At 40.0% G+C, this 26,131-nt stretch overlaps 1 protein-coding gene across 5 annotated transcripts in view; it reads left to right on the top strand.

Moving 5' to 3' along the window:
• Nucleotides 1-25,084, top strand: part of FBXW7 (F-box and WD repeat domain containing 7) — a 286,522-nt gene extending 261,438 nt beyond the window's left edge. For all 5 annotated transcript variants that reach the window (XM_077815372.1, XM_077815370.1, XM_077815369.1 and 2 more), the window contains 7 exons: nt 4,433-4,556; nt 13,254-13,390; nt 15,695-15,808; nt 17,967-18,148; nt 19,375-19,600; nt 21,391-21,601; nt 22,984-25,084. In XM_077815372.1, the coding sequence (XP_077671498.1) occupies nt 4,433-4,556; nt 13,254-13,390; nt 15,695-15,808; nt 17,967-18,148; nt 19,375-19,600; nt 21,391-21,601; nt 22,984-23,252 (1,263 nt within the window). In that variant the 3' untranslated portion in view covers nt 23,253-25,084. The remainder of the gene's footprint in view (nt 1-4,432; nt 4,557-13,253; nt 13,391-15,694; nt 15,809-17,966; nt 18,149-19,374; nt 19,601-21,390; nt 21,602-22,983) is intronic.
• Nucleotides 25,085-26,131: the final 1,047 nt, after the last annotated feature.

Raw genomic sequence — 26,131 nt, 5'->3', positions numbered from 1 at the left:
CATTTCCATGCTAATTATGATATTCAGTATTGTCAATGTAAACACTGTTAATTGGTGTTAGAGTACTACAAGTTGACAAACTGCCATGTCTTAATTATGTAATTCTCAGATTAATGTATGCTTCTGAGCTAAAGGCCAGATTTTTGAAGATATTTAGGTACCGTGTGGGGTTTTCAGACGTGCCTATTTGCATCTTTAGGCATCTTAAAATCTTCAAAAAATCTGTCCAAGTGACTTTTTTTCAACTACTGAGATAAGTTCCATGTTGTACTGTAAGTCATTTGAGTTCTTTCAGCTTAGATAGGTTTTCTTTAACCACGTTTTCCTTCTGGTTATTTAGTGTCTTGTCTCTTGACTGATTTGCCAGATTTAGTCTTGCATATATTCTGTATCATCAGCGTATATGTTTTGATCATCATCCCCTCCACATTTTTAGGAGACAATAAAATACTGTTTTGTAGAACTTCTTCACATTAAAAAAAAGTCAACATATACAAATTTATTCTTGATTTGTAATAGGCACCTATCATTCTCCAAGTGTATGCATTATTAAATCTGCATTAAGTCTGTTAGTGTTACTTATATAATTAAAAGAGAAAATTCCCCAGCAACAAGGACCCAAAAACGCCAATCCCCTTATTCTAACCTCCAGGCAATCCCCTGGGTAAACAAATATCTTTCAATGTACCCTGCAGGCAGTGATGAGCTGCCAAAAACTTAACAACTGGTTCCCTATAAAAAGTTCTGATTTAAGGGATATGCCTCTGTCCTGCCCCCTCCCACTCCACCCCCAGGCTCCATCCTGCCCCCCAAGCTTTGTCCTGCTTCTTCCCATTCCCCCAGGCTCTGTCCTGCCCCCATGCCCTCCCCAGGCCCATTCTCCATCTCAGGTGCCTGTTGGTGGAGCAGGAGTCTTGCAGCCCTTGCATCAGTGGGGTTGCTCCCGGCATGTGGGGCGGTGGCTCCCTGCAGGCAAAGGCAGCCGTCTGCCCGACTCCCCACCGCAGGATGTGACCACCCCCGAGCGGCGGAGGCCGGACAGCTCCACAGCACAGGAGTGGGAGAGACTGGGGGGGGGTGGGGGGCTTCCCCCAGCAAGCCCAAGGCAGTCCCCAGCCATGGCACCAGCCAGCCCTGCCCAGCTCCTGGGGCAGAGGAGGCTGCTGCTGCCAGGGGCCTGGCTCCCCGGCCCTATGCGGTGCCCAGTCACATGGTGCCTGATCTCCCTGCCCAGTGCAGCTGGTCACGCTTCCTGGGCCAGACAGGAAGCAGCATGGAGCTTGGCCGCGGCTGCTGAGCGAGGCGGCATCGGATCAGCCTCTGCGTGTGGGGCCCCGGAGCGGCTGCCCGGATAGCTGCGCAGCGCAGGTACCAGCCGCAGCATGGCCCCTGCCCCAAGACAGGACGCGGGGCCCCGCAGCCCTTCCATAGCCCCGTGCTGCTCCATGCACCCCCCTCTAGCACCGAGCCTCTTCTCCAACCAGGGCCAGCTCTAGGATTTTTGCCGCCCCAAGCAAAAAAATTTTTGGCCACCCCTGCTTTTTTTTCATGCTCCGCCCCAACTCTGCCCCTTCCCCAAATCCCCGGCCCCACCTCCTCCCCTAGGCGTGCCGCATTCTCCCCCCCATTGCTTCCTACGGCTCCCCCCCCCCCGCAACCCCCTGTCCTAGCTCACCTCCGCTCCGCCTGCTCTCCTGAACATGCCGCTGCTTCGCTTCTCACCCCTCCGTCTCAGGTGCGGGAGAGACAGCACATTCAGGGGAGCAGGCGGAGCGGAGGTGAGCGAGGGTGTGCGGGGGCGCAGGAAGTAACGGGGGGGGTAAAGGAACCGCTCCCTGCCCCAGCTCACCTCCACTCCCCCACTGCCGCTTCTCCTGCCTCCCTCCCAGACTTGCCGTGTAGGGGGGAGAAGCTGAGCAACGGCAGCACGCTCATTTCTAGGGGTGGCATGGCTGGCACTGGAATGCCACCCCTAGAAATGTGTCGCCCCAAGCACCTGCCTGTTTTGCTGGTGCCTAGAGCTGGCCCTGTCTCCAACAGCCCCCTTCTATAACACTGAGCCCGACACAATGCACCCTCCCTAGCACCGCAAGTCGAGGCCCCCTTGGCCTGGGGGGCTGCCCCAGCCTGGCTGGGACTTTCTGGGGCAGCGACTGCCTACCCAACCCCCCCGCCCCATCCCCTGACCGCCCCCTCCAACTGCTCCCTGCCCCTTATCCAACCCCTCCTCCCAGCCCCCTTACCATGCTGCTCAGGGCAGAGTGTATGGTTGCCGCGTGGCCCGCTGGAGCTCGCAGCCCCATCCCCATCCCCCTTACCATGCTGCTCAAAGTGGCAGGCGCTGCAGAGCTGCCCAGGAGTGGTCCAGAGCGCTGGCAGCATGGCACGCTGAGGCTCTGCGAGAGGGGGGAAGGTGGGGGAGGGGCCAGGGGAGCCTCCCTGGCCGGGAGCTCAGGGAGCCCTAACTACCGGTTCTAAAACTGCTTCTAAATTTAACAACCGGTTCGCGTGAACTGGTGCGAACTGGCTCCAGCTCACCACTGCCTGCAGGTCAACAACTCAGACTCTTGTCAGGTCAATAGGGAAGCATTCTTAGTAGTGTTATGTTGGTGTTAGAATATGGTCTACTATGTTCCATATTTTCTTCATGTATATTAAGACTGTTCTTATGTTCCATTCTCTGGCATTCCTTAGAAAGTCATGGCCCCTCTTTTCCTTTCATGTGCTAGTATATTATCTTCTTAACTGAGGAAAGTGTCGGAGCTGTCCTTTGGCATTAAGTGGATCATTTTTGTTAGGGGATGGAAGTAATATATACTATGAATATTAACTAAATATGCACAGTGGATGTAACTAATATTGACATACGTGTTTTCTGCACCCGGTTTCTTTGAAATCCTTTACTTGTTTGTGAGGAATACTGTGGGGAAAGAAACATACCATGTTGTGTTATTCCTAGTGAAGCTGCCCGAAGCCTTCTGTAGTTCAGAAGCACAAGAAGGTTTTTTTTCTCAAAACTGTCCCTTTGCAGTGATCTGTTAGCCACTGATGTGGATCTGCTGCTTGGCCCCTGTCTTTATCGCTCTGTTTTTCATTTTCAGTGATTGGATGGATGTGTGTTACTTCTCTCAGCAGAGGAGCAGTGTCAGTAGCATCTTGAATATCTCCAGAAACTGAGGACTAACATCCTTGATTTTGTTTTAGATGTCTTCTGTTGCTCATCCAGTACTGATGTTCAGGAGATTTTATAATATATGACAGTGGAGCAGATTGTATGTAGCGGTCTAGTTTTATTTTGTTCACCATTTGGTTTAACCCAGCCAACTGGTGACTAAATTAACTCAGTAACCTCTAATGTTACCATCTAGATAAGTTAAAATACTACTTTATTTCTTAGTACTTAATGGGAGTTTTAAAATGCACCACATAAACTTACTGAAATCTACAATCTACATTAATATAATTTATTATATCCCTTATGCACCCTAGTATTCTATAAAACATTTCATAAGAATATTTTTGCATTCTGTTCAGTAAATAGGTTATATACCTGTTTGATCAACTGCATTTGCACACTGTTCTTCAACTCAAGCACACATGGAACTTAACTGTTTAAGCTCTGCTGAGTGGAACATAAGCATGGCAAGATAATTTGCTCCACGGGGGGTCATCTTATGCTTACTATAGGAAACAAGCTTAGTTTTCAATTTTACAATTGGGACAGTCACTATATGTTTGTGTGTTTGCTGTGATAACATTGCACTCAACCCAGTATCAGTTTTGAAATTCATTTTTTGGTCATTTGTTTCTATTGGCACAAACTGTTTCTACTACAGAAACTTACTTTGTAAATTTACTCCGGAATCACAAACCTGTGTCTTTGCCATTTGTTTAGCTGGGTGTTCTGTATAAGTGCTTTATTGTGCATTTTTAATTAGACTTCAGGTTTTACTGCTTGCTCACTTTTATTTAGGAAGCACATTTTTTTCACTGGTCCCACATATATCCCCACTGTTCTTTGCACTGTCAAATCCATTTCCCACAATAATCTTGCTTTGTTCTGAATATTAGTTAAATAATCAAATATTATAGTATACCACAAACTAATCATCTCTAATTCGTTTCTGATAACTTATAATTTGCATAACTTAATTATATAGGTCTGACACTCAGTAGACAATCCCGACACCTGGCACCTCGTTTCTTTTAAAGAAAATATTTCCCAGGTGACATTTTTGCATGGATCTCAAGGTATTATTAAAACAATTTTGTCCAGGAGTACTTTGCTCCTATAGAAATGTACTGTAGGTCTCTAATACTTCTGGGCTGTTTGATATTTCAATTTATTGTTTTAATACATCTATTTTGACTGTCTGCATCTCAATCACTGTGTTCAGTGAGTGACAGTGTTTATTCTCCTACCTCTTTACAGTTGGCACTATATGTGCTTTCATTCCTGGAACCCAAGGACCTTCTGCAGGCAGCACAGACATGCCGTTACTGGAGAATTCTGGCTGAGGATAACCTCTTGTGGAGAGAGAAATGCAAAGAGGAGGGTAAGGCTCAGGAAAAATGCTAACATAGTGGTAGAAGTAGCTATGGGTGTTCATTTCATTTATGTAAGAAACTTAACATTTTGAGAAAGGAATTCAGTTCAGTGTAAATTTGTTACTAATGCTTGACCTCTGTAATAAGTATCTTTGAAGCAGAGGTAGAAAATATTTAATGTGATATTTTAAAATAAACTGCAGTTAAATGTTAACATTATATCTATAAAAAGGTTATATGTAGTATAAAGACCTATATATGCTGTGTCCGTTTGGTATATTATATATACTATAAAATGATTTTTACAATTTAGAGTAAATTTTCATACAAACTATCACAGAACACATTATAGTTTCTGGGAGAATAGAACGAATACTTTAAAGAGTTTGGGTACAGTGATTCACAGTGACAAACAAAGGGAAAGTGATGTACAGTGAGAGCAAAAGGCACCGAATTGTGAAATTGACAAAGGTACAAGGAAGTATTCTTGCAGTAGCAAGGGGAGAATAGAATGATGTAGTAATTAGGAAAAAGTGAGAGCAGTGTGGTCTAGTGCCAACTGTAGGCTAAATGAACAGGGAGGTTTCAAGGTTAGACTTGAAGAAAAGTGGTAATTTAGTGGCTCAGATGATAGACACAGAGTTTCCATAAACAAAAGGGGATGCAGCCTACACTGGTGTGGCAGAATCCCTGTAAAGAGTCGAAGAAGAGCACCGTGAAATAGGCAAGATAATAGATTTGTATAGGGGTCAGAGAGAAAACGGCAAGACCTTGGAGAATTTGAAAAACATGTAGATCTATTTTTACTTGCATGAATAGGGAGCCAGTGTAGGGATGGAGCATGTGGATACAATCCTTCTTTGAGTCATGGTCCTTGTGCGTATTCCACTCTAGGTGTCCGTATGCTCCATGCACCTGAGACTGGACGATTTCTGCTAGCAATGTCCATTGGTCTGTGCCTGCACCCCTCATTTCCTCATGCCTTAAAACAAAGGCATGAAAGGTGACTTGGACCAACTGCCTTTCCATTTCTTTTTACCACCCATGGTCTAAGACAGAACCCCTCTGTGTCCACGATATTAGCTAGTGTTTTTCTTCTTCAAGCCTGTTCTTACGTGTAAATAGTTTTTAAGTGTAATTTTTAGTAGTTTAGGATTAGGGGTTCCCCCAAGCCACCAAAGCTCCTCTCCATAAGGGGTGCCTAGTTATGTCCAGGGCCCAGGAATTGTGTGTCCTGCCCCTGGACTTTTCAGTCAGTGACAACGACAACAAATACCTCTCCTGCTTCAGGGAAGCTTTATGTCCCCTCCAAGTGCAGCATCTGCTGGTTCTTCCCAAGCTGAACCTATCAAGTCCATGAGTACAGGCTCTGAAGATTCCTAGTGGCCTGCATGATGAGGCCCCACTCCGATCCTTCCTCTGCCCCATTTGGTGGCTACCTGCCTTTTTTTTCCCTCCAGGCTTGGCATCTCATAACATCAGACTGATGTGTTCTGGAGATTATCACGAAATGGGTACACAGTAGAGTTCTTTTCCCTCCCCCTGTCCCTCTCCAGTGACCACCCCTGTCCCACAAGAGGATTCTCAGACAAGGAGTAGACCTTATACTCCATCTGGGAGCCTCCTTCTTGAGCACAGGAGAAAATACTCAAGATATTTCCTCATCCCCAAGAAGAAAAGAGGTTGATACTAGCTGTCAGACAACTAAATGTCTTTATCTGCCTTCTGAGATTCAGAATGATCACTCTGGACTCAGCTCTTGATTTAAAGGACGGTTATTTCCACATAGACATCTATCATGCACGCGGGAGATTCCTGAGTTTCATTGAGGACCTGGACCACTACCAATGCAGAATGCTCCCCTTCAGCCTCTCACCAGAACTGAATGTATTCACTAAAGTGCTATTGCTAGTGACAGCCCATCTCCACTGTAAGGGGTCTTCAGTGTTCCCCTACCTTAAGGGCTTGTTACTCATGGGAGAGCTCTACATGGTGTACAGGAAACCAGACAGTCCATACTCAGTCTCCAAATAAAAGTAGAAAAGTCAGTTTTAGTTCCCACACTGACTGCAGACTTTATTGAGGCAACCTTAGATTTAACCAGTGCCAAGGCATCCCTACCTCAGGACAGATTCCTACTGAATGAAGGATCTCATCATGCAGCATCACTGGAGCCACCAGATGACTGTTCAAACTTGTCTAATCCTCCTAGATGACATAGACTCATGTGCCTACGTGACACCTTCGCAGGGCTTCACCTTTGATGCTTACAGGCCAAAAAAGGACAGTCTGACAAACTTCCCCCACCCACCCCCCAAAAAAAAAAAAACAAAAAACCTCAGGCGCCTCTCTCCTGAGAAGTGAGAAACAGGCTTTGTCCCTCCCCCAACCACAAAAAGACTGATCACAAACGCTTCCCTACCAGAATGGAGAGCCTAGCTGGACAAGCATGTGGCACAAAGTATCTGAACCCACCAAGTATCCCACCTACACATAAACCTTCTGGAGCTGTGTACAATGCACAAAACCTGTAAACAATTTCTGCCATTTCAGAGTCATAGAGCTTAAGGCCCAGAAGGGACCACCAGATCATCTAATGTGACTTCATGTGTCTTACAGGCCACCAACATCACCCTGTATGAGCACACTGAGTCCAACAACCAAACTTAGACCAAAGCATTGCAGACCACAGGAGACTGCCTGTGACATGTATCTTGAGAATAGGAGGATAGAGGTGCACCAGTGTCCCACAATAAAAGGGAAATGTTTGATGATGATTTTGGCAAGTGATCTGCACTCACATATTGCAGAAGGTGGCCAAAAAACAAATACAAAACCCACAACAACCCCAAAACCCAAGGTCACTGCCAATCTGACCAAGGGAAAATTCCTTCCCATTTCCACATATGGCAACCAGTTAGACCCTGAGCACATGAGCAAGTACCAGCCAGCCAACAACCTGCGAGAGAAAGAATGCTTGATGCTATCTCAGAGCCCTGTCCATCACCTCTCCAACCATGGCGGTCCTTGAGGAAGGAGATAAAGGAAAAAATATACATAGGGAGGGGAGTGGGATGGAATACCTTTCTGATCCCTGAAGGTGAACAGCTGAAACCCTGAAACATGAGCTTTTAGGAGCATAAGACATAAACTTAGAAGTGGACCCCAAAGTTGTTGAGCTCTGCCTCTCACCATCACAGGCAACCCTGTCATATAATCACACTCATAAATCTGTCCAGTTCTTTCTCAAAACTAATTTAGTTAGCTGCCCCCATTTATTTGGACCTTACATGCCCATATGTGGGGTGGTTTGACTTTTTGTCCTCTGGGTATATAGACTGTGTAGGCTGAACTATGGGCTCCTGTGTAGGCAGCTGAAACAGATCTGTTTGTTGGTGCCTTGGTAAGGACCACATGGCTCTGGCACTTGGAGCTTAGATCAGCCCTGCTGATTAAAGTCTGAGTGGTTAATTGCTCTCTGGTGATGTGGGGCAGAGCTGATCTAATCAGGGAAACTTGCTAGGCAAACTCAAGAGCTATGAACAGAAGAAGCTAATAAGAGAGTATGAGGGAGTTTAGAGAGAGTGAGAGAGGCTTTCCTTGCAGGTTTGCTCCCACATGTGCTTCAAGATGGCCAGCAATGGAACAGTGGTGGTGTCCTACAGTGTATGTGACATGTTTTCTTTTCTTGCTGAAGCCAGAGGGGACTTCCTACGCATGAAGTGCAAGTTGGTGGCTGTGCTGGAGGAGAGGAGCCTTGGAATGGAGGGCAGGTAGAGAGATTATTGAGAAGCTGAGGAGTTTCTAGACAGCCAAGTTCAGGAAACATCAGTATGCCAGGTTCAAAAAAGAAAGAAGCTGGCCACCAAGGAGTCAGAGGAAGAAGATGTAAGAGAGGAGGCCTAGCAGTTCATAAGGTGCAAGAAGTCATGGCAGCATTCTACACAGACAAAGATGAGTAGGCTGCAGCCACCAGAGAGAAGAGGACCAGGAGGAATTCCACACAGCTAGAGGTTTCCAGTAGATACCAGGTTCCTAACATGGAACTGTGGAAGATATCTCTGAAGATCCAGCTGGTCCAAGGGAATGGTGGGATGTAGGGGACATACCTGTGGATGGGAGCTTGGCCCAACCTGTAGAAACCAAGCTTACCCACAAACATATCTTCAGCCGTCCAAGGGAGACAGACCATTTTTGTTGAAGATTCAATACTCAGAAGAATTCAAAGAACATCCTGCAAAGGACAGATTGGCAAACAGAATGGTGTGTGTGTTCTTCCTGGAGCCAAGACATGAAATGTAATTCTAAGACTGCGTAGGCTTTTGAAGTCAATGGGCAAGGATCCATGGATGATTCAAACTGGCAATAATGACACTGTTGTTTGATATCTCGCAGATGAAAACTGACTTCAGGAAAAGAATGTCCAAGTGATTTTCCTTGAGATCCTTTCTGTCCCAGGACTGAAGGAAGACAGAAGATAGAAGATTCTGGAAGTGAAGTGGTATAGGGTGAATGGGTTTAGTTTTGGAGAACATTTGGTCCACCTTCTGTGGGGAGAGAGGACTTGTATAGTTTAGATGTCCTCCACCTCAGTAGAAGGGAAACAAGCCTCCTCAGGGACAGCATGGGTAGAGAAGTTAGGAGGGCATTAAACTAATAACGAAAGGGAAGGGTAAAAAGAGGAAATATATTATTACTCGGTTAGCACAAAATTGAGATGTTGAGAACAAAATCAATCCAGATAACCAAAGGACATGAAGGGAAGAAATTCTTTAATTCCATATACACCAGCGCTGGGAGCCTGGGTAACAAGAGGAATTAGAATTGCTCATTTATGAGCATGAATGAATTTAGTTGGCATTAATGAAACCTGGTGGGATGATTCGTGTGATTACAATGTTAAAATCAATGGTCATAATCCATTTAAGAAAGGGGAGTGGCACTTTGTCAAAAATGGCATTACCTGTTTCCGAGTCCCTCGTAACTCAGAAGAAATGATTGATCTTGAATGCTTATGGATCAATATCCTAACAGAGCACAAGATGGGGTATTAGTTGGTGTCTCCTATAGACCACCAAATCATACCTGGGAACAGGATGACCAGCTCCTTACACATCTATTTATAATGTGTAGGAGAAAAGATGCAGGATCCTGGAGAAATCTGTTTCAATGACATATTGGAGATCACATACTACCACAACTAAAATGTCCTTGGAATTTCTAAATATTATAGATGACAATTTCTTAACTCAAAGTGTTGCATCCAACATGGGGAAAATTCTATATGAGACTTTGTCTTGATAGATAAAGAGGAACTGATCATAGAACTAAAAATTAAGGGTAGCTTAGGTTCAAGTAATCATGACTTGATCACATTTATAATGTGGATACAGAATAAAATGCAGACCAGTAATATGAATACTTGGTGCTTTAAAAGAGCTGGTTTCACAAAGCTGAAAACAATTGAGCCAGATCAGCTGTGATGAAGAATTTAATCAGAAAAATTGTGAATGATACTTGTGAATAAAATAAAAAATATATATATATAGCAAATAAAATAAAGAGGAAGTTGATAGTAATGAATAGAATTGAAAATCTAGGAAGTGTAAACAATTGATAGGGGAAGCAAAGGGACAAAAGGAAAAATATATGGCAGGCAGAGTTAAGGACAAAAAGTATATTGGGAACAATACGACTCTTAGCAAAAGTATTAAATAAATATTTGTTCTGTATTTCGGAAAAACATAGATGACCCAGTCTTATCATATGACAACATATTTTCCTTCCACTAGTATCTCAGGAAGATGTTAAACAGCGGCTACTAAAGACAGACATTTTAAAATCAGCAGCTCCAGCTAACTTGCATTGAAGAGTTTAAAAGCGCTCTCTGGGGAGTTTGCTAGACAATTAGTGTTGATTCTCAATAAGTCTTGGAACACTGGAAGAAAGCTAATGTTGTACCAATATTTTAAAAAGGTAAACAGGATGAGCCAGGTAAATTTAGGTCCGTCGGTCTGATATCTCTCCTGGGTAAGACAGTGGAGCAGCTGATATGGAAGTTAATTCGTCAAGAATCAAAGGAGGGTAATATAATTAATGCCAATCTTTGTGAATTTATGGAAAATAGATCTTGTCAAACTATGCTGATTTTTTTTATGAGGTTACGAGTTTGGTAGACAAAAGTAACAGTGATAGAACATAAGAACATTCCCAGCTTCTAGCAAACAGAGGCTAGGGATACCATCCCTGCCCATCCTGTCTAATAGCAATATGTTGATGTAATATGCTTAGATTCTGTAAGATGGTTGACTTGGTACAATGTGACATTTTGATTAAAAAAACTAAAATGTTATAAAATTAAGAGAAAAGTTGTGTTCAAAGGCTGTACAATCCATCTTTAGCAACAGCATGAAAGATTCCACAAGGAGATACATTATGGATGACATTTTCTTCAGCATCGTCTGATACCCCTAGAAGGTGCTAAAATCCCTGCTATTCTGGATTACCTCCTCTCATTAAAAACATTTGAGTCTTTTTCTCACCCTCCTTTGGGTGCACTTGGAAGCTATTATCACCTTTCATCCCCTGATGACAAGTGTTTGATCTTCACCCATCCTATGACCATACCAAAATCGACGCTGATGTGGGACCTCAACCTAATCCTGTTGGCATTGACAAAGGCTCTGTTTGAATCCTGAATGTCATGTTCCTTCATCATCCTATCTATGAAGAATGCCTTACTGGTTGCATTCACCTCAGCCAGGAGAATAGGTGAACCAGAGGCCCTCATGGCAGACTTATCTTTACAGTCTTCCGTTGGTACAGTTTCCTTAAGATTACACCCCAAATTCATCCCCAGAGTAATCTTGAAATTTCACCTAAATCAGGTCATATACTTACCTGTTTTTGGCCTGAAGCCACATGCCACTAGAGAGAACATGACACTGCACTCTGGGTGTCCACAGAGAATTGGCATTCTAATTACAAAGGACAAAACCTTCTTAGAAATCTCTTTAAATGTTTGTCATCTTTGTGAACAGATGAAGGAGAAACCGTATCTTCACAGAGGGGCTCAAAATGGATTTGAGACTGCATCCTGCTGTGTTATGAGTTAATAGCCACCCCTCTCCCTCAACGAGTGAGGGCCCACTCCATCAGAGCCCAAGCTGTCAGTAGCTTCACTTTGAGATATCCCTGTTCAGCAGATCTGTAAAGTAGCAACACAAGGCTCTCTGATCATGCCTCCACAAAACAGTACATTGCAACCCTCTACGACAGCCACATCTTTTGGCAGAGCAGTCCTTCAATCCATAGTACAGAAAGGTTTCTTTTGGACCTTCCTCCTGAGTTAATACAGCATGTGAGTAATCTAGAGTGGAATACGTATAGGGACCCTCATTCAAAGAAGAAAGAAAGGTTACATACGTAACTGGAGTTCTTAGAGATGAGTAGTCCCTATCTGTGTTCCACTACCTGCCATCCTTTCTTTCTATTGTGAGCCTTATCCTATGGTTATTTGCAGTAGAAAAGGAACTGGTGAGGTGGTCGGTCCATGGTCATCACTTATGCCCTCGGTTCAGAGCACAATGAGGCAAGGGGTAGACCAACAGACACTGCTAGCAAATTCTTTTGATGTCAGGCACATGGAGCACATGCAAACCTAGAGTGGAATACAGCTAGGGACTACATATCTCAAAGAACTCCACTAACTGCATACAAAGTAAGTAACCTTTCTTTCTTCCTAGCATGTCGAAGTGACATGACTACAGGGTTCTGGCCCTGGACCTTGGAGATACATACACAGACAATCATCCTTCCCTGAAATTTAGAGAGTAGGGCTTTAGGAGAAATCCATAAAAGGGCACTAAAATATAATAATGTATGAATCAACCTGTAATTTTTAAAGGCGCCTGAGGTAGCGAGGTGCCAAATCCTATTGGAATGGGAGTTCTCTTATCCCATTAGCCTCCTTTGACAATCCCTGCCTTTAAAGGTTTCACTGAAGACAGGGCCAAAATAAAGATATATTCTTGTCTTGTTCTTATGATGACAGTATTGAGAAAAGAAAGATGAAAGAGTGGGGGTTCAAGAATGATTCTGTAACTTCTTGGGCTTGGAAACCAAGCATGTGTGATTAAGAATGTCAGCAGGGATGAGCACCAGAGAGAGAACTCTTTTCCCAGAAAATGTATTTCAGACTTTGAAGCACTCATTAATTTGAAAGAACAGTTTAGTCAAGACTGGCAAATATAGGTATCAGAGAATGATTTGAGAAGAATGGAGAAGTGGGAGTCATCCATGTACTGGCAACGACCAAGACTGAAGCAAATAATTAGATGAACCAGAGGAAAAAGATGTATAGAGAAGGCAAGTGGGCTACAGACAGAAACATAAGGTATTCATTATTAGAAAGGATGAAGCAAAGCCTTCAGCAAAAATATGAAAAAGGACCAATTATTCAATAGTGGTAGTTCTAAAGAAAAGGAAAAAGGTCTAGTATAGGGAGGGGGGCAGGCTGACATCCCTGAAGCACAGGACAACAAATGAGGTTGGGTTGGAACAGTATTTGGTGCAAAAGTGATTATGTCACCATAATATATGAAGTCAGTGGTGGCTTTAAATTTTGGGGGTGAAGAGAGGTTGTTTGATGTTTGGTGAAATTGACAAGATTTTCTTTTTTTTTTTTATTTTTAAATTCATTTTAGGGATTGACGAACCATTGCATATCAAGAGAAGGAAAGTATTAAAACCAGGCTTCATACATAGCCCATGGAAAAGTGCTTATATCAGACAGCACAGAATTGATACTAACTGGCGGCGAGGAGAACTTAAATCTCCTAAGGTAACCATTTCTGAATTATGTACATATCAAGAATTAAGTAGGATCAGTCTGTCAGCTGCTAGTTTTGTTTTGGACTAAACTAAATCATTTCTGACATCCAAAAAAATTTTAAAAACTGTTAAAATAACTTGAAAAGTGGGTGTTAAACCCCTTTGTGCCAGTTTTTTTCTTAAAAATAATCAGGAGGAGAAAGTCATGTATATTTTACAGTGCAGAAAATTATGTATGTTTCTACCTATCCTGTTTTAAGCCAAATGAAAACTTCTGAGCATCTGTAAAGGGGAACATCTGTAGTTGTCCTTCTAAGGGTTGGTAGGAAAGCCTGGGCCCACCCACTCCAATGGGCTCCAATCCAAGGCCCTAGTGGTAGGCAGCTAAGTCCTGCATCCTGGTGCGCTATGCAGCCGTCTTGCAGGATCACTTCCTACTAAGTCCCTGCTCTTTCCACAGGACAAATTAAAATATTTAACATAAGATAAAATTTCTAATCTTCAAAGCGTCACCAGTCCCTCTGCAGGCTTGGCAGGTCACAGTAGACGGGCCTCAGGCAGCAAGAGCTCCTATAAATTCTTTCACAGGAGCTCAGGTCAACTTACCTCCACTGTCTGCCTGGTACTAAGATACTCTGCTTCCCTTTTTAAGTGCCTCCAGTCTGTGCAGGCTTTATAAGTGTGGTGGGGCAAGACCATCTGGGACCAGATCAACTCCTTAACCTCTTCCTTTCCACTGTAGGGTTTGTATACCTCACTCCAGCACCATATCAGAAAATCAAAGTATAGTTGCTGCTTGTAGAGTTAAATCCCACTGCTGTGCCACCATGCAACACCATTTTCACTGAGGCCCCCATCCTGGGAACGTTTATACTGATACTTAACGTTACACAGGAAAGTACTCCTATTCACTTCAATAGGAATACTGGTGCATAAAGTTAATCGTGTGCTTAAGGTATTTTTAGATTGTGATATGAAACTAGTACATAAATTCTGATATTTGTTTTCATTTCATGTCTTCTTTTTACATACATTTTTATAACTTTTTAAAAGTAAAGGAAATTCCCTTTTTAAGATTTCATTGCCTCTGAAAATAAAAATGAAGTACTATAATATTGATGAAAATTGTTTCATTTAGCCTGATAACATTAGCAGGGTATGTCCACATTTTAATGATATTGATACTAGATTATACTCTCATAATGTGCTTTATTTATGCAATAATGTAGCAGTCATATCATCAAGGCTGATTGTGTCTCTGGCTGTCCTTTATACATAAAGAACAGCCAGAGACTTACACTATTCTTTTTAGAGAAATTCTGTGACTTTTCTTAATTCTTGTACAGTAGTCCAGAAAATTAAGCAAACAAAACAATACAGGAGTTACCTAAAAAGCTGAGAAAAGTTCCTGCTATTTGAATATCTGCAACTTTCTGTGTTTCTGGCAACAGCTCTGCATTTTTTGTCATATCGTGCTGTGCTGGAATTATTAAAATGGTAGCCCCAGACATTACCCAGCTTCCCATTTCACATCAAGAGACATTTTGAGAAGTATTCAGATGCTTTTAAATAGTAAATTCCGTGTTTAATTTGCATGTTCTGATGTAATTGATCTTTACTGTAGTAAAAATAATCTGTTGCAGTTTTCCATAAATCAAACACTGAAAACACTGAAAAAGCCATTTTTATCCACATTTTTATCCATGGAAATACCTATTTTCTTCTTATTCAGCCAAACTAACTTTTGTTTCTTTGTAACTGGTAAAGCTTTCTATAGTTCTTATTTTGGATAGTATCTGGTACCTAGTAGATCGGGAGGAGTGGGGTGGTTAAGAATATAAGTACACATTAAGACTAGTTCATAAAAATAAAAAAAATGCATTGGATAAGAGAAACAAATGTTCTGTTCGTAGGTAAAATGTTTTCCATGAAATTATTCTCATGATTTTAAAGATTTTATTTAGACGTTTTTAAAATTACTTTTTAGAATACAGTGGTCTATCCAACGTGTTATCCTAGTTTTAGCAATCATCTATCTCAATTATTTTAGAAGAAGGGTAAAAATAGCATTAATGCACCTGGTCAGCTATGCAATACTATATCATGGATGAAATTTTATATCAAGGAAATGTCTTCCTGTCTCTAGCCAGTAATAAAATAGATCTGAAGTACAAGGACTGATGACAATTCAATTTTTTAATCTAGTTACAATAATTTATACACTCTTCTTGCTGATGTACACCATTCTGATTTGCTTTTCTGTTTATCTTCTAATCTTTTGGCTCACATTGCAACACACATTCTCTATTGTCAGGTGCTCAAAGGTCATGATGATCATGTAATCACATGTCTACAATTCTGTGGTAACCGAATAGTCAGTGGTTCTGATGACAACACATTAAAAGTTTGGTCAGCAGTTACAGGCAAGGTAAGTTGGTAATTGCTGTTAAGATCCAGTGAAATGGACATTGGTACAGTAGTATCAAGTTTAAAAGCGTGTTACTAATTTATCCTGTTTCCCAGCATCTTATGTCTTTGCCTTTACTGCTGTCTGGTGCAAGACAAAGATAGAATATTAGAAAATATTTGAGCAATCTTTCTCCGCGCCGAAATGTGTCTACTTTATGAAAGTCACCTTGATGTGAAATTATAATGCTGTTCATGTTACCATTGGCATATATCCTTGTTCTCTTGGCAGCTGCTCTATTCTTGTGGAGTCATTTTTGACATTGATTACAGAGAATTTATACACATACTACTTTATCTTCCCTATCGGTTAATTCATCCTGACTTTAATCCCATGGATCTTGTTTCTGGCTAATGCTTGTGGCTTCCACATTTATTTATATGTTTAAGTTTTTCAAATGTGTATTTTTTATTGGCTATAAATAGCCTTAGAAGAGACTGTTTATTTCCCTTTATTCTAGCAACAGAGTATCTTCTAATTTCAACGGCCCAAATGTTGATAGTGGCAAGCTTAAAATATAAAAGATATCCACATTGTAATATTAGTCTTAGACGTATTTAAAGGTTTCGTGTCTGTCTTTGCATGCCTCGAAGTGCCTTGACTGGATTGTAACTACTACCTTACGGAAGAATAAAATAAAATGTGGTATGCAGGCAGCCACACCCAATTCAGCTGGCTTCCCTTCACTAAGCCTAGTTCATGAAAGAAACCACGGTGCAATTTTAACATTCTTTCATCAAAAAGGACAAGATGGAGTTATTCTTTAATGAAAAACATTTGTTTTGTACATTCTTCCTCCTCAAAAATATAATGTGCCACTGAATATATTAAATTAAACATGACAGGATGACTTGTCAGCAGTTTTAAGTTCTCAGTAACATCTTCTCTAATGATTAAAACATCTTTATATGAGGGATGTTTATGCCAAACCTTAAAGAATATTCAGAAAGTGTTGCATCCAACATGGAAGAATTCTATATTTGACCTCATCCTGACTGAAAAAAAGAAATTGCTCACAGAATGAAAAATTTAGCGGTCGCTTTTATGCAAGTGACCATTACTTGATCGTATTTGTTACCTACAATCAGAATAAAGTCCAAACCAATAAAATATATTCTTACTGCTTTGAAAAAGCCAGTTTCACAAAGCTGAAAACAATTCCAAGCCAAAACACATGGGAAAGAATTTAAACAGAAAAATGTGAATAATTGGAAACTGTTCAACAACATTTTACTTAGTGCCCAAAAAGCCACAATCAAGAAAGTAGACAACACTGATTAAAAAACAAACTGGCTTAGAAGCGAAATGAAAACAGCTATTAAAATAAATATATATATGAATAACCAATGGAAAAGGGAAAGTTGATATCAATGAATATAAATTAAAGCTAGGAATTGTAAAAAAAATCGATAAGGGAAGTAGAAGGACACAAGGAGAAGTCTGTGGTGAGCACCGTTAAGGACGATAAGGATCTGTTTAAGTACATTAGGAAGAAAAGGAATCCTAACAATGGTATTGGTCCATTATTAGATAGAAATGATAGAACAGTCAATAATACTGAAAAGCCTACATGTTCAATAAATATCTGTTCCATATTTGGGGGAAACAGATGATGGATTTATAAAGTATGATGATGAAATACTTTCCATTCCAGCAATTACTCAGGAGGATGTTACAAAGTATCTAATAAAGTTAGACATGTTTTAATCAGCAGGTCCAGAAACTTGCATCCAAAAGTTTTAAAAGATTTGGTTGAGGCACTCTCTGGATTGTTAATGCTGATTTTCGTAAGCCTTGGAACACTGGGGAAAAAAGCTAATGTTGGGCCAGTATTTAAAAATTGTTCCTGCCCCATTGAGGGTAATTAACCATTAGAAAAAACTTACCAAGTGTTATGGTGCATTCTCCATCACTGGAAAGCTTTATATCAATATTGGATGTTTTTGCAAAAGAGATGCTCTAGTTCAAATAACAATTAATTCAGAGAAATCCTATGGCCTGTGTTATACAAGAATCAGACTATATGCTCACAGTGCTCTGGCCTGGCCTCATAATCTATGAACTGGTTAAATTTCTTTCACTTTCTTCCAAAATACTAACCATACATAATATTTTTCAGTGTTTAAGAACACTAGTTGGACACACAGGTGGAGTCTGGTCATCACAAATGAGGGACAATATCATTATTAGTGGATCTACAGACCGAACACTTAAAGTATGGAACGCAGAGACTGGAGAATGTATTCATACTTTATATGGACACACTTCTACTGTGCGTTGTATGCATCTCCATGAAAAAAGGTAAATGTTTACTTAAAATTAGATATCTTTTTTGCCTCTTATTCTGTGATTTTTTTAAAAAAGGAAAATGTACCTAAAATGTCATTAAGTAGTCCTAAAACAGTAAAGGTCTGTGCAATATAAAAGCTATAATATTCAGTAAAAATATTACAAAAATTAAATTTATTCACTCAACATGAAGAAAAAAGAGCAGCTGACTGCAAGAAGAAAAGGTCTGAGAGAATTAACCAAAGTACAATAAGACATAAACCTCTCCATATACAGTCAAATAGTTATCTATAACTTTTTCAAAGTTGTTTCAATTATTGATGTGATCCATTCTGCTATGCTACGCTACGAACAGTCCTTGTTTTTAACTTATTTTTGTCCATTTTGTTGTAAACCTTTACCTATTTTAAAATTACCTTTCAGAAAATGTCTTTGGACTTGAATATATTTTATTTAAATTTCTTTTACACTGTTATTTCATTTCAACAATAGTATATCAATTCAAGAAACTTTGGCTGAGATGTTATAGTTACTTGTTTAAAGCTTTACATTGATATGTAGTTTTGTCTAGAATGTTGTCTTGGTTATTCATCCTGTCTTCTCCTTCTAAGAAAACTAAGGTTTTTCTGCCCAGATAGTTAATGGAATTACAGTAATCTTCATTACTATTTGTGGTTCCAGTCTCAGTAGGTTCAAAACATTTTAAAAACTGATATTTACTGTACAAATCAAGTGACATAAATGTTGCATAATGAAGAAAAGCCTCCAAAGAGGGTTTAAAAAAAAATAAAAATTACTGGGTAAGTGTAGTGCTCACTAAAGCAGGACTATATTATTGGCTTGAGCTAACCATATGTAAAAGTAGGTGGTAATCTGTCACATACAGCTCTCCCAACCCACCTCAGTCTTCACCCGCAATATCTTGTTGTTCAAGTTTGCGTCTCTCCTCTTAAGTACTGACTGCCAATCACACCAAATAGTTTGGTGCTGTGATGGTGAACAGGGTGGGAAAACCTAACATGCTTTAACTTTCAACCTGAATAAGATGCGAAGCCAAGCCAGCTCTTCAGAACCAGCCAGACTAGTACCCAGGCCACCTCGCCTTCCAGAGAAATAAGTTCAGTTTAACTGTTTTATGCACAAAAGGTTGATATATCAGTCTTCCTGCTTTAGCATACGTGATACAAATAACATGGAAGTTTATATGCTAAGTGTAGTTTTTGTTTGTGTTTCACCAGAGTCGTCAGTGGGTCTCGAGATGCCACGCTGAGAGTTTGGGACATAGAGACAGGCCAATGTTTACATGTTCTGATGGGACATGTAGCTGCAGTCCGGTGTGTTCAGTATGATGGCAGGAGGGTTGTTAGTGGAGCATATGATTTTATGGTCAAAGTGTGGGATCCAGAGACTGAAACCTGTCTACACACACTGCAAGGGCATACTAACAGAGTCTATTCATTACAGGTAAGTGATTTGCATCTAGTGCTCTAGATTCCCTTGGATACAATATCTTTATTGTTAAACTACTAAAATTGTGGGTACTTGCTAATCTGCAGATGCCATCCTAGAAAACTCATAGAGATTCAGGTTACCCTCATGCTACATCTTGTCTTCATTTAGAATGGGAGCCAAAATCCTAGTTTGGGTCTCTGAGAGCTGCCACAGTACAAATTAATACGATTTTTTTAAAAAAAAATCACGTTGTTTATTGTACATTTATTTTTTCTTTTGCTGTGAACATTCTTGTTTTCAGTGTCCCTGTTTTTCATAGCTTATCAGCAACTGAGGAGCTAAATCCATGCTAACTTAACCAAAAGTAAGGTCCCTTTGATAGTCTGAAAGTTCATGTATTAGTATTCTAGAATTTTAATCTTAGAGAAGGAATTTAGTGCTAAGGTATATGGGGTAGTGCTAGACTAGTTCAATGTGTGTTGCAGTAGCTAGAACATTCATGTGCTTCTTCATGTGGACTATTTTACGGCCATGAAAAAATTACTTCCTTCCCCAAAAAGCTGTAGTATTGATCTTTAAAATTAAACCAGAGCTTGTCTCTCTTAGTCCAAACTAAAGAAGAATGTGCTTAGTAAATAAATGCTGAAAAGACATATATCCACAAAAAGGAGAAAGCGGGCTGCTTCTGGTATTTACAAAAGACAAGTCACTTTTGGCAGCTTTGTATGATTGAATTTTTCCTCAATCTGATGTTTGAAAGGCGTTAGTTGGCATGTTGTCCCTTTCGGTATACAATTGTTGGGTTCCTGGCTAGCAACACTTCATGGATTGTTATAAAAAGGAAAACAGTGGTTAATATTGTGTGTATGTGGACCTAGGATTTTAATGGCTGTTAGTGAAGGGTTCTGATCAGCTTCCTGCCTACCTATGCTAGAGGCCACATTTACATTTGGAAGGTTTTGCTGGTGTATCTGTACCAGCCCAGTAAAGTATAATCAGCAAAGCATTCCTAATGTGGACACTTTTGCTGACGTAGTTTATTCCAGTCACACCTCCATCTCCACTCCAGCAGAAGTGCAGTTTTGCCGTAATAACTGAGTCTGCACTAGGGGCTTTTTCCAGCACAGCTATGTTGGTCACAAATCACATCTCATCACACCCCTCACTAATACAGCGATGCAGTAAAAGTTTGTAGTTGGAGACCTGTTGTGGATCCTCCTTTACCTTTTGACCTACCCTGAACATCCTTGTTTCTCTCTGCAGAGCTGAAACAACTTCCAGTCTGAGAAGGGATTTAGGGATTCATTTTATGCTAGGGCTTGCTGGCACCACAGTCAGACAGGGATCTCAGACTCAAATATTTTCTGTTCAGTTTGCTTGAATGTTTAGCTATGTATAATACTATTCAAAGAGAGGGTCAAAGTAAAGTGTCTATCAGTATGTACTTTTCTCCTTAGTCAAGATTAAGATCTGTAAGTGCTGAACTGCAGAACTCCATAGGCCTTGTCTACACTAGGAAATTATACTGATGGCCCTATCATTAACCACGCGCACCTGATGCTATGTTAAACATAAGGCTTTGCACTGAGTTCAAAGTTGTATTTAACATTATTAGGCAATGTATTCTACCATAATGTAATTTCCTAGTGTGGGGGATAGTGCAAGGTCGTAGTATATACTGTCTTATTTTGTGAAACTCTGAATTAAATGCAAGTAGCACGCCTCATGGGTTGTTTTCCCCCCACAGTGTGACTGCTAAGAGCTTAATACAATTGCATGTAATGTATTTACCTTTTCTTTAGTTTGATGGCATTCATGTAGTGAGTGGATCTCTCGACACTTCAATCCGAGTTTGGGATGTGGAGACAGGAAACTGCATTCACACATTAACTGGCCACCAGTCATTAACAAGTGGAATGGAACTGAAAGACAATATTCTTGTGTCTGGGAATGCAGATTCAACAGTCAAAATCTGGGATATCAAAACAGGACAATGTTTACAGACATTGCAAGGTGAGCTTATGCTATCCAAATATGAACACATTCATTCAAAATACTAAAAGGCTGGTGCAATATTAGTGCATGTCAGTCCTTAATTTACCAATTGCTTCAGTGCTGAGTGCTGCTGAAATAGTTAACTTAATATCAAAGTACTTGTTCCTATCTGTTAAATCTGAGCATTTCTACTTCCCATATATTGCTAGAGGACAAAATTCGCTTTGGGGAGATTGTTTTAATTTTAGGTCAAGTCAAGCTGTGTTTTAAATCTACAGTCTTGTTTAATGCACCATTCTGAAATGGGGAAAGGAAAAGATTCCAACCAGCATTTAAAAATAACCTGTACATAAGGAAAACAACTGCTGATCATTTAATGCTCAAAAGTTGGCCATGGCGACAGCTGTACTATCTTTTGTATTTGTGAAATTATCTTTCTGTGAATTAAATAAACCTTTTTTTATAATTAAATCTAAAATAATTTGCCTATTATGGAAAGACAGCTGTTCTGATAGAAATTTGCTATCTGTATATTAGACTAATAAACTACAAAAATATGTAGGAAATGGCATCTCAAAACAGCCAGTCAACTTAGTTATTTAGGTCACTTGGACATTTCAAAGCCTCCAGACTAATTGGGTTGGGAGGCAGTGAACACTGTCTGTTACAATAAATCAAGAAAAAGGAATGGAAAACATACCCTCCACTGAAACGCAGGAGAGAGAGAGAGAGATTTTAGATTTCATTTCGACTGTTGCTGTGCACATGTACACACATTCACTTATTTTCCTAAGCAAGTCTTTTGTAATAGCCTTCCCTGGCTTTTGCCTGCCAGCTCTGGTTCTGGGAGAAAACCCACTTCACTAAAAAGCATCCTCCACTGCTTTATCATACTTAATTACTGGACAAAACAAGCTCTGACCTTTTAAAGGACAATTACTATGGGATGGCTTAAGGGAAAAAAGGCATGTAAAGAAAAAGAGTTTTGTTGTTTGAGTTAATATTTAACTATGACTTCAACTGGAGTTTTCTTGTCTGTGGGAATTCTGTAACATTCCACCAGAAGGGATTTTAAATTAGACGAACGCTTTGGCAACAGCACTATTTCCTACCATCAAGGTTTAGCAATGACCTAGGAACCAGACGATGCTTTCTTCCCAAAATGGGGTGGGAGTGATAATTATCTATTCTGTGATCACTTCCTTCTACTAGGTAAGTTTATTTTGAACCTGTGAGGACAGGATTTTTCAATATCTGTACTAGTCCTTTGAAAACACAGAGGGAGGCTTTTGTGTATGTTAAATATTTGATTTACTTTGCATACAAATATATCTAAACATGGTAACCCCTTACATTGCTTTCTAACCATAAGCAAAATTCTTTTGGTTTTACTATTGTAGGTCCCAACAAGCATCAGAGTGCTGTGACCTGTTTACAGTTTAACAAGAACTTTGTAATTACCAGCTCAGATGATGGGACTGTAAAACTTTGGGACTTGAAAACGGGTGAATTTATCCGAAATCTAGTCACATTGGAGAGTGGGGGAAGTGGAGGCGTCGTGTGGCGGATCAGAGCCTCCAACACAAAGCTAGTGTGTGCAGTTGGAAGCCGAAATGGAACTGAGGAAACAAAGCTGCTGGTGTTGGACTTCGATGTGGATATGAAGTGAAGGGCAGAAAGATGAATTTGTCCAAATGTGTAGATGATGTTTCCCCTTCCTCCCCCTGCAAAAAAAAAAATCCCTTGTCCTTGGTGGTGCAGGATGTTGGCTTGGGGCAACAGATCCTAAAGACCTACAGACTACGAAGGAGGAGACTGCGAGATGACAAACTGTAACTGACAAGAGAGGCATTTGCTGTCTCATCACATAAAAAGCTTCACTTTTGACTGGGGCAGCTTTGCAAATATAAGACTTTCTAAATCAAACCAGGTGCAATTATTTCTTTATTTTCCTCTAAGTGCTCATTGAGCAGAGTGGAGGTTAAAAAGTTGTTACAATTCTTGCTAAACTGTTATTTTACCACAGATGTAGAAAGTTGCTGCATAACATCCGTTACTGGATGACTTTCAAAGTTGCGAGCATCTGTGGCGACAACAAAGTCAAATCCTGGTGTGGAAAAGCTAAAATCTTACTGTGAATTGTTTTTGTACAGTTTTATCAGAGTTTTTTTGTTGTTTTTTTTTTTTGCCAGCCATTGCCAATGTCAATCACAGTATTAGCCTCTGTTACTCTATTTACTGTTGCTTTCATCTACACTCTACAATGCATATGTTGCTCTGAGGTGGCAAGTTGTCCTGGGTTCTGAGAGTTCCTGAATGGATTTAACTCTCAATGCTGGTGCTAGAAGTAGGTCTTCAAGTATGGGATTGTTGTCCCACCCCTGTACTGTATTCCCAGTGGCCAAACTTATTTATGCTGCTAAATGAAAGAAAGTAAAGCAAATTATTTCTTGTTTTTTAATTTTTTTTCTGCTGTGACGTTTTAGTCCCAGACTGAATTCCAAATTTGCTCTAGTTTGGTTACAGAAAAAGACTTTTTGCCACTGAAACTTGAGCCAACTGTGCCTCTAAGAGGCTGAGAGTTAAAAAGTTTCAGACAATTAAGAGTGAAGTTTGCCTGCAAGTAAAGAATTGAGTGTGTGTGCAAAGCTTATTTTCTTTTTTCTGGGCAAAAATTAAAACACATTCCTTAGAACAAAGCTATTGCAGCCTGTTCTGTGGGGAAACTTTTTTCTTTGTGAGGGCTGTGGTGAATGGAATGAACATGCATAATAAAACTGACAAAAATTTTAAAAATATAAATACAAAAATAAAATTGCTGGTCAGTCTTAGTGTTTTACAGTATTGAGAAAAACAACTGTTACAGATATTGCTGCAAGGAACTGACACAGTGCAAAAACTATTACGTTTTTGTAATAAAGATATACATGCAAACAAAAAAAATGAAAAAGTCAAATGGTTTGCCTCATTCTCCAAGAGCCACAACTCAAGCTGAACTGTGAAAGTGGTTTAACACTGTATGCTAGGCGATCTTGTTTTTTCCTCCCTTTTTTGTTTTGTTTTATTTATAGTCTGATTTAAAACAATCGGATTCCAGTTGGTTTAATTTTAGTTATGTAACAACCTGACATGATGGAGGAAAACAACCTTTAAAGGGATTGTGTCTATGGTTTGACTCACTTAGAAATTTTATTTTCTTATAACTTAAGTGCAATAAAATGTGTTTTTCATGTTAGCATGTCTTTTTCTTCCAATGGTTTGCTACTGTACTAATATGCAACATTGAAGCCAGTATATGGGCAAAATCCTTATGAGATGTGTAACAGTACATCGTCTGAGATAAGTCAAGTTTCTCAGTTTACTGAAAAGAGGAATGTACAGAAACCAAAATGCCTGGAAGGACTTCTTATGTAACAAAGTTCTAGAAAGAGACTTACTTTCCCCCCAAGAACATGCAAGAACACTGTGTCAGCATCTCTGTGCATAAGCCACTGTATTGAATTTGTCATTGGGGCTTCAACAAACATGGGAGTTAGCTTCTTATCACTAAGAATATACTACTAGGTTAAAATTTGACACTGGCAGGAGTTTGACACAAAGTTAATCAGTAAATAAAGAGGAAAATTTACATGAGTAAGCTTTTTGTGGCTATTACAGTTTTGTCTGAGACCATTTTGTTCATTGCATCTGAGATTGAAAAAGTCTAATAGAAATGATATCTAATGTTTATTTATTGATTGAAATTCTACAGAAAAGAATATACAGTATCAAATGAAAAGCAAGAAGCAGTAAAATCCATATCAGAATTTAAAACCACTCAAGGTCAGTAACATAAGATAGCTTTAAAGTGAACTGTCCAAAATAATATTGAAAGAAAGTCCTACACAATCCACATGGTCCAAAGCAGTTCCACCAACTTGCTCAAACAGAATCCAATACAGGTGAGCTAATCGAAGTATCAGTTGCACTGGAAGCCTATCAAATGTTATATATTCTTCTAAAACTACGTGCACAAAATTAACACTGAATTTTTTTCAAGTAAGACTGAGTGGTAGAGAGAGACATGAGGTATAGGTCTCTGTAGACTTTTTACTATCAATTTAGCTGGTCAACAGTTTACCTTTTTAAAATATTAGTTATATAGAAACTACTGGTTATAAAAGGACCAGAAAATGCATATAGGATCGGTTTCAAGACAAAAAACAAAATATATATATACCATCTAAGTTTAGTTCTGATTCCACCCTCATTCTGAAAGTTAAGGTCTCACATGATCCTTATTCAGTATTGACTGTAGTGAGGCAAGCTATTTGTTTACAAACGGAGGCAAACTATACATTAAAAAAAAACCTGGTATAAGCAAAAACAATCCAGTCAGTGTTAAAAAGAGTGACCTGTACTGCTTTGCCCACAAGTGACTTTCGTGAAAGAGCCAAGAAATCTCTAAGGACGGTGCCTTCTAGTAGTGCAAACTTGGTGTGAACTTCCAGGAATTTGCCCTGTCATCCTGACCAGTTAGATCAACTAAGTTGGCACTAGATCAGAGCT

The sequence above is a fragment of the Eretmochelys imbricata genome, chromosome 4 (assembly GCF_965152235.1).
Source record: "Eretmochelys imbricata isolate rEreImb1 chromosome 4, rEreImb1.hap1, whole genome shotgun sequence".
In the NCBI taxonomy this organism is placed as follows: domain Eukaryota; kingdom Metazoa; phylum Chordata; order Testudines; family Cheloniidae; genus Eretmochelys; species Eretmochelys imbricata.
This window is presented reverse-complemented; position numbering and strand designations above follow the sequence as displayed.